This window comes from Gossypium arboreum, chromosome 5, assembly GCF_025698485.1.
Source record: "Gossypium arboreum isolate Shixiya-1 chromosome 5, ASM2569848v2, whole genome shotgun sequence".
NCBI classification, from domain to species: Eukaryota; Viridiplantae; Streptophyta; class Magnoliopsida; order Malvales; family Malvaceae; genus Gossypium; species Gossypium arboreum.
The window spans coordinates 64,615,279-64,624,510 of NC_069074.1; the positions used below are offsets into that span (position 1 = coordinate 64,615,279).

Below are 9,232 nucleotides of genomic sequence, written 5' to 3' on the forward strand. Positions count from 1 at the left end.
TAAATGATTGTAATATCTATGCAATTGTGTTTAATGAGATGAAATATATACAAATGTATGTGTATGAAAAGATGATATTGTTGAACGTAAAAGAGATAGTGAAATGTGTAGGAAGTTTGCTTCGGCACTAAGTGTGCGAGAAATAGATGTGTACGGGGACGAGATTGGCACTGAGTGTGCGAGCTTGTAATGTATGGCACTAAGTGTGCGAGTTTGGACTATATGGCACTATGTGTGCGGGCTTGAATCACATGGCACTAAGTGTGCGTGATTGAGTATTAAGCACTATGTGTGCGAACTCTACACATATCTCCGATTGAACATTTATATGGAGGCGTGACTTCATCGAGATGAGTATGGACAGCGGAAAGAGTAAGTACCTTGAGTTCATGGCTAATAGATGCTATGTTCATGCTCGGGGTGGAGTTGGTAAGATTTAAATCTATGTGATGATTTCAATTGCATTCCCGTAAATAAGGTATCGTGGAATAGATGAAAGTTCATTTGATTGCATGATTGTTGCGAAAATGAAATGATGTATGGAAATTGCTTCAAATATCCTATTGAACAGTATATGAAATGTAAATGTATGACTTGGTATGAGATTGATCCGAAGATCTAAGGAACTATGGTATAGTTCGGTATGGCTGGAACACTTGGCCTTGTTTCATTATTTCATTTTATGATAATTGTATTAATGGATGGTTGTGGAATGCTTATGACTTACTGAGTTATAAACTCACTCGGTGTTTTCTTGTCACCCATTTTAGGTTTCTTGGACTCGTCTCCTTTTGGGTGTTCAGAATCACAACGAAGTCATCACACCGGCGAGCAATTTTTGGTATTGTCTTCTTAGTCAACTTAGGAGAACATTTGGCATGTATGGGCTATTTTGTTTTGTTAAATTTTGGGTTGTAAACTTTAAGCCATGTGAAAATGGCCTATGTGGTCGTTTGAGTGGGATGCTAGAATCTATAGCCACGAGTCTTAGAAACCTTAATTTTGATAAGGTGGCCATAATTTGTGTCACGTATGATGGATGATTAGTAAGGCTAAGGAAGGATTCATGAAATTGGCATAGTCTACTGCAGTAACTGTTGCGGACGGCAGCAATGATATGAGATCGAAAAATCACTAAAAATAGCAGAAGTGGAATTAATAGCTAAAAAAATTACGTACTCGAAGCTTGATGGGTCTATTTTCATATGGATGAAACGAAATGACCATATGAGCTGTATTTTAAGAGATATTCAAGATTTCGTGAGACAGGGCCAGAACGGTTTCTGGATTCCCTGTTCCGACTTTGAGAATTCATTATAAATTAACCAGAGATAATTAGGAGTCATACCACATATGTATAGATTCCTCTTTGAGTCTAGTTTCTATAGAAACAAACGACATCAGTATTGAATCCCTACACAGGGAGTTATTCCAGTTGTAACGCACGAAGGTCAGTGTAGTCGACCCCTGTAACACGGGAGACTTTAACTAATAAACTGTACTAATTGGCTTGACCAAAAATTCTAGAAAAAAATCTGTAGATGGACATATGAGTCTAGTTTCATGGAAAAATTACGAAACTGATTTTCGAGTTATGAAACTTAAGTTATGATTTTTGAAGCGACTAGTATACAGATTGGCAGCTTGTCTGGGAAATTCTCAATAAGTGGTTTGAAGTCTGTTAACACCTCGTGTTCGACTCCGGCGACGGTCTCAGGTTCGGGGTGTTACAGGTTGTGCCTAGCATACCAAATGCTATAGAACTTCATTGTGAGAACAACGAAGCTATTACACAAGAAAAGGAACCTGGATCTCACCAGTGATCCAAACATATACTTAGGCCCTTTCATCTCATTCAAGAAATCATTGATTTAGGATATGTGGAAATATGCAAAGTACCTACAAATGTCAACATCGTTGATCCATTGACAAAGCTTCTGACATAGTGAAGCATGATCGTCACACTAAGTCACTCGGTATTAGATGTATGATTGATTGGTCTTAGTGTTAGTGGGATGATCACATACTCGTTTTACCTTATTTATTTATATAAGGCATTGCAATTATTATTTCAGTTTCTCTTTCTGAGTATATAAATAAACTGAATTGTAATAAAGTCTTAAGAAAATATGATTATTCTTAAAAGGTTCCTTAGTCAAGTATTATTGTAGACTTGAGCAATAATGCATTGATACTAATGTGTAGTTGATTGATGACAAAGAATTGTCATTGGCATAAGAATGTCAAAATCAATACATGACTATGTGTTAGAGAACAACTTATTGGACTTACCTGTTATGAGTTTTTTTCTTGAATTATTATGTAATAGTCACAATATTACTCATAGTGATAATTATGTATATGATCCTCAGACTTGAGATCATCATTGTCCCAACATCGTGAATCATATATTTTGATATAGTTAAAAAGTCTACTGTAACAGGTTATACTATAAAGACTGATGTTGGAGATACCACGATCCATGTAGTGGGATATGGTTGATCAAGATAGAATTTATCCCTCTTACATAATGGAAGCAATATCTTAGGCCTCTTAATGGAGTGAGACTAGAAATGCATTGCCATGCTCGAATAAGTTGTGATGAGATATCACACTTATTTGTTTATTGTAGTTTGCTCAAAAAATCAAGAAATATGATATCGGACTATAAAAGTGTGACTATTCCATTACTTGTGTCAAGTATAGTTATTAAGGATAAAAGGATATAATACATGAAAAGATTATCATATAAAGGTTATGTTGAATCACAACTTCTTCTAACTTGGTTGGCAAGGATACATTGCTAGATGTCACTCATTGCTTGTAATGTTGGAAACGTTCTAGTATTACTACCAACATTACAAGATCCTAGAGGGTCACACCCTATAGTTGAAACGAACAGAATCCAAATACATTTGGCATTTGTATTTAATTGTCACATTTGATTGTAGAATTATTTTAATTTGATTGTTATATATTAAACATATTATATGTAGAAACTTGTACACAAATAGAGAACATGGATATAATTAATATATGAATTTGATTCATACAAAATATTAATTGTATATATTTTACTGAATTAATTAATATAAACAATTATATTAATTAATTTCGGTCAAAATATAAAAGACATGAAAATTAATATTCTTTTGAAAAGAATATAATTAATATATGAATTTGATTCTTATAAAATATTAATTATATATATTTTACTGAATTAATTAATATGGACAATTATATTAATTAATTTCGATCAAAATATAAAAGACATGGAAATTAATATTCTTTTGGAAATAATATAATTAATTTTGAATTTGATTCATACAAAATATTAATTTTATATTTTACCGAATTAATTAATGTAAACAGTTATAATAATTAATTTCGGTCAAAATATAAAAGACATGAAAATTAATATTCTTTTGGAAAGAATATAATTAATATATGAATTTGATTTATACAAAATATTAATTGTATATATTTTATTGAATTTATTAATATAAACAATTATATTAATTAATTTCGATCAAAATATAAAAGACATGGAAGTTAATATTCTTTTGGAAAGAATATAATTCATTTTTCTAACTTTCCATTTGTTTTCTCTATTAATAAGGAATAATCTTGGTTTTCCTTTTTAATAAGTGATATCAAAGAGGATAAAAATATGATAATCCATTAGTGTGTTAATGTTACCAACTTAATAATTTAAAAGGTCTAGCAACTGTTTTTAACTCTCTTTGAAAAATTTAAGAGAAAATAGTTGTTCGTTTTTTACGGGGTGGACTACGTAAAGGTCGGGACGTTTTTGTTGTGGTTTGGAATCGACATTGAATCAATAGCATCCTTTCAACATTTTCAATAAAAAAAGTATATTTTTAACCCTAATTCAACCCAATTTGTACTTCGCACATAAATCCTTGACTGTAGATCGCTAGAATTTTTTTTCGCTGTACCACCAGCTGTCCCAATAGATGAGACTATGCTTCACCTCACTCCAAACATTAGCAATAGATCGCCATACATAAGAACAATTGCTATGGTGTAAATTCTCCGGAATAATCCCATGGATATTGTATATTTAATATTATGTAACTCTTTAGATTAATTTTAGAAATTTATATTAAACAATTATATGTCAATATCAATACTAAAACTATCAAAATATTTTCACTCAATCGAACTAATTATAAACAAATGAATACTGAGTCATAAACATATTAAAAATAATTTAAATTTATTTAGAGATGCAACTTATTTAGGGTTTTCAAACCCTTATTTTCTTTCCATCTTCACGCTGCAAAGAACTACTCTCCCCACCTTCTCTCCGATTTTCACCATCATTGCTCCAAAAAACTTCCATCTACTCTCATATACTCTTCCAAAATATTTGAAACCATAGCACCCTTCAAAATCTTCTATGAAAAAACTCCTAAAACACAACATCATTTGTATAAGTTTCTGTTAAAAAATGAAAAGAAAATCCCGTGTCACCCATGGCTGTAAATTATTTGGATTCTTCCATCGCTGCACATTCACTACATATAAATTCGAAATATAAAAAAAAAAACTAAAATTAAAAATGATAATAGTAGAATATCAAAATAAAAAAAATGTATAAATGATAATTGCATATCAGTTAAAAATTTAATTCACCGCTGAAATAGTCTACTCGATTTTTTTTAACAATAATTTCATTATAAATTCTTATTATATTTGTTCTGTTTGATACAATGCCATAACCCTTCCCAACTCTTAAATAAGAGGGTAATGCGCTTCAGTCCACTTGAACCCACATCCACTTGCACTAGCAACAATATTGATGTGAATCGAACTAAAACTCAATCAAATCTATTCAATTTTTTTAAAATAAATATTTTAAAAAAATATGATTTCTACTAGAAATAATGTAATTATTTTTAATGAATAATTCCATAATTAAATTTGAAAATTCATGAAGATAAAGTTTATATTAGCATATATGATAAAGTTTATATTAGCATATATGTTGCATATTTTAAATTTTTCAAAATTTATATATTTCCGAGTTTATCTTGTGAAGATAAAATTTATATTAACATTTATATTGCATATTTTAATTTTTATTTATTTATATATTTTCCAATTTATCTTGTGAAAAAAATTTATATTGACATTTTCACATTGGTTTTGAATTTTTCTTTATCCAAGATAATCTTTAAACTTGATAATTGTTCTTATTTTAGGGCTTCAAGTTTTTTATTCAAGTTAGTCTTTGAACTTAGTAATTGTTCTCATATTAGGATTTGAATTTTTTATTCAAGTTAGTTCATGATATTTTCTTGAAAACAATTAGAAAAAAATTAACTCCAATGTGAGAACAATTGTCAAATTTAAAATTAAATTGAATTAAAAGAACTCAAACCCTAATATGAGAATAATTATCAAATCTAAGGACTAACTTAAAAAAAAATATTTATCCTATTGTAGAAACATTGAATTTCTTTCTTCACTTTTAGCATAAATAAACTCGGACCATCTTGTGTTGCAAGGTATAATGGACGCAGGGTCTAGCATATCCGAGAGGTCCTAAGTGGACCAACTTCTTGGGTGCCCATCATTTTGTACTAAATAATTAATTTATTAGTCATAATTTCCTTAAACCAATAGCTGAAGCTTTTCTTTGTTGATAACCCAAAACAAAAAGTTCAGATCTCTTTGTAGTTATTAAAAAGACTAATTAATAATTAATGTCACATTAAACCAGAAGAGATAGCGAAAGAGAAGTAAGATGAAATGAATTTTTTCACATTTCAATTATTGGTATTGGGCTACAAAGTTTCTTAAAGAAGTGGAACCATATCCAAAATCAATCAATCAATAAATAAGTTAGCCTCATCTTCCTTTTGAATTCATAAATCTGATCTTTGTTTCTTTTCTTTCTTCTTGAGGAGAGGGCTACTGAAAACAAAAAAACAGTTCTTTTTTTTATTTTTTTATTTTTTATAAAAAGAGAAGAAAATTTTTAGTATTTCAGAAATGTGAAATGCATCTCCTATGCCTTGCAGCAACAGATTTTTTCTTCTGCTTAGTTTCATCTTTCCAGGTTTTGGCAATGTCAAGTGCTACACTAATGGCATCCAAAGATGCACCTGAAAGACCTCTCCTTGTGAACCCAACTGCATATAACCCTCCCTTGCTTTTCCACCCATTAGGGAATGGATTCTTTGGTACCCCATCATTTGAAAATAATTCATTTTCCTGCATTCCGAGTACATAAAATTACACTTAATTCATCCATCCATCCGTTATAAGTTTGAAATTAAGTATTCGATATAATGAGTGCTAGTGCAATGAATTATGATAAATAATTATAGGAGGAAAAGAAAAGTCAACTTAAATATATATTTTTCAATCACGGAAGAAAAATACAAATAGATAATAAAAGAAGTTTGACCTTTGAATTAAGATAAAACAAACCATGAGAGACAAAACTGAAATTTCTGAAGAAAAAAAACATGTGAATGCATATGTCTTAATCAGTTGAGTATAAAAAATATATAAAAAATGGAGGGGAGAATCTAAAAATGGAGTCAAAGACTTCCATAACTGTCAACTGTCACATGAATCACAGAACAGAAGAAAATAGAATAAAAACAAAGTCAATGGGACAAGGGGAAGCTGCTTCACCTTAAGCCATGAAGGAACATTGCTTCGATAGCCAGTTGCAAGGATAACAGAGTCAATATCAAGAGTTTGGCCATTGACAAGCTCAACTTTTCCCCTTGAGAACTTTTTGATCCCTGGGACAATCTTGATTTTCCCAGATTTAATCTTCTGCAATGCACCAATGTCCAATACTGGTGTCTTCCCTGCAGTGTTTTTGAGCTCTAGAGGTCCCAAACAAGGCCTTTTCAGACCATATTTTTCAATATTTCCCAGTATTAGATAGGCTAAAATGATCAGTATCTTGTCAACAAGCCAAAGGGGTAGCCATTTCATCAATGAGACTGCAAATTCAAAAGTTGATGTACCAAAAACTTCCCTCGGCAACACATGGACCTGTTGATCAAATCAAAGCAACATGGTTAATTATATTTTGAAATATCATTACTTTATATTCATAGCAGAACCTTATGTTCGCTTACCGAGCTTCGAACAACCATCGATGGATTGGCATTGTGGTTGCAGAGGTCCAGAGAAACTTCCATGCCTGAATTCCCACATCCAACTACTAGAACACGCTCCCCAAAATAACTTTTACCAGATTTGTAGTCGCAAGCATGTGTAACATGGCCACCAAAATCTTCCAAGCCTTCGAATTCCGGAACTACTTTCTCCGCATTCTCTCCTGTGGCTACTGCAAGCCACCGGCAAATATATTCGACTTCCACCGGAATCGGACCGCCTGTTGAGATGGTTTTGACTCGCCATAAACCGAAAGTTTCATCGTACTTAGCCGACTGCACTGTCTCATTGAAATTTGGGTTTATATCAAAGTGTTTTGCATATGATTCAAGATATTTTATGAACTGGTGTTTAGTAGGGTACTCGGGGAAATCATCTGGGAATGGGAAGTAGGGTAACTGGCAATATTGCTTAGGAAGATGAAGCTTAAGCCGATCATAAGTCCGTTTCTGCCAAAGAGAAGCAATGCAGTCGGCTCGTTCAAGGATTATGAAGGGCACACCTTGGTTTTTAAGGCCTGCACCAACGGCCAGACCTGAGGGACCAGCCCCAACTATTACTGGTCCATTCACCCATATGCACCGTCGAGAAAGCATATGTATGTTAAAACAAATGGAAAACAGGAGTTGGGAGAGAGGTTTTGAAAGTGGTGATTAAGATGGAGAAGAAAAAAATGGATTGTTGTGTTTGAAATGATGTGTAGGGGAGGGGGAGGTGAAGGATTTAAATAGAGAGGGTGTTGGGCAATGGTGCCAATGGCCATGAGATAGCATGTGATTTTGAAAATGATTCTTTTTGGAGGTCAGTTCTCCAATGATAAGCACCTTCTATGATAATAATTATTATTTTATTAGTTTTGATATCATGCACCAATAATCTCCAACTCTTATATTTTATGTCAACTATACATCAAGTAAACATTTTATTATACTTATTTAAGGGTATTTGTGGAGTTTATATCAATATGTAAAATTAAATTTTATTTGATAATATGTTTTGATATAATAAATTAAAATGTTTTTGAATAAAAGTTAAAATTAAACAAAATTAACAAAGTGATTTCTCCAATGAAGTCTAAGAGATAAAATTTTGAATCGTTACTTTGAACTCTTAGAAAATTTTTGAATCAACTTTATAATCAAGTCAAAATAATTTTAATCAAGTAAGAATTCTTTTAACTTGAAAAATCGTTTTTAAAACAAGTCAGTATAGCTTCAGGTCAAAAAGTATCGATACTTTTCGGCTAAGTAACGATAATTTTCAAAATATCGATACCTCTCTTAAAAATGGTACCAATTTGAACTTTTGTTTTTCACGATACCAGCTAAGTATCGATCTGGCATCAATACTTTTCATATGGTATCAATAAAATTTGTCTGGTATCGATATTTCAGCTTCAATAGTCACTGAATTTTGCATTTAATGCAAAAATTATCGATACCATTTTATATGGTACCAATACTTGCTGTTGCAAGTGGATTAAATGCATTGGTTTTCACATCCCTAATAACTCTATTCATATCTCCAACAACTACAACGGTTAGAAATCAATTAGAGGGTATAAATATCAGCTTCCTAAGATCCTACAAAAACTAAGAAATCATATTCAAGCAAGAAGATCAATCAAACAACCTTTGTGCCAAATATTTCTAAATTGTGAGCTTTATTCTCATTGTATTTGCTCAAGTTTTTTTCATTGTAATTGAGCCTAATTTGCAAACACATTGATCTTGTAAGGATTATTTTTTTGTTTGCTTCTTTGTATCTATTTGAGAGGATTTGTGTCATAAGGTTTGGCTAAAAACCTTAAGGGAGTTTGTAAGGTTAAACATTGTCCTCAAAAGTTATCAAATTAGTGAATTTGGAAAAATCTTTAGTTGTGGAAAGGTAAGGTAGTGGAGTAGGCAATTGGGGCCAAACCACTTTAAATTCTTGTTGAGATGGTTTTGACTCCTTCCTCTCTAGCTTTCACAAATTTTTTAAAAGCCAATTCACCCCTCTTGGCAGTTTCAGTTTGATTATTTGAGCTAACAATTGGTATCAAAGCTAGCCTCTTTTAGAT

The 9,232-nt window shown here is 31.6% G+C and overlaps 1 protein-coding gene across 1 annotated transcript; it reads right to left on the reverse strand.

The window, feature by feature from the left end:
- Window positions 1-6,015: 6,015 nt before the first annotated feature.
- LOC108452636 (probable indole-3-pyruvate monooxygenase YUCCA3) lies at window positions 6,016-7,861 on the reverse strand. Its single transcript, XM_017750439.2, has 3 exons — window positions 7,131-7,861; window positions 6,673-7,044; window positions 6,016-6,243 (listed from the first exon to the last, which is right to left on the reverse strand). Exons 1-3 carry the CDS (start codon window positions 7,764-7,766, stop codon window positions 6,016-6,018), a joined length of 1,236 nt encoding a protein of 411 aa, XP_017605928.1. The 5' UTR covers window positions 7,767-7,861.
- Window positions 7,862-9,232: the final 1,371 nt, after the last annotated feature.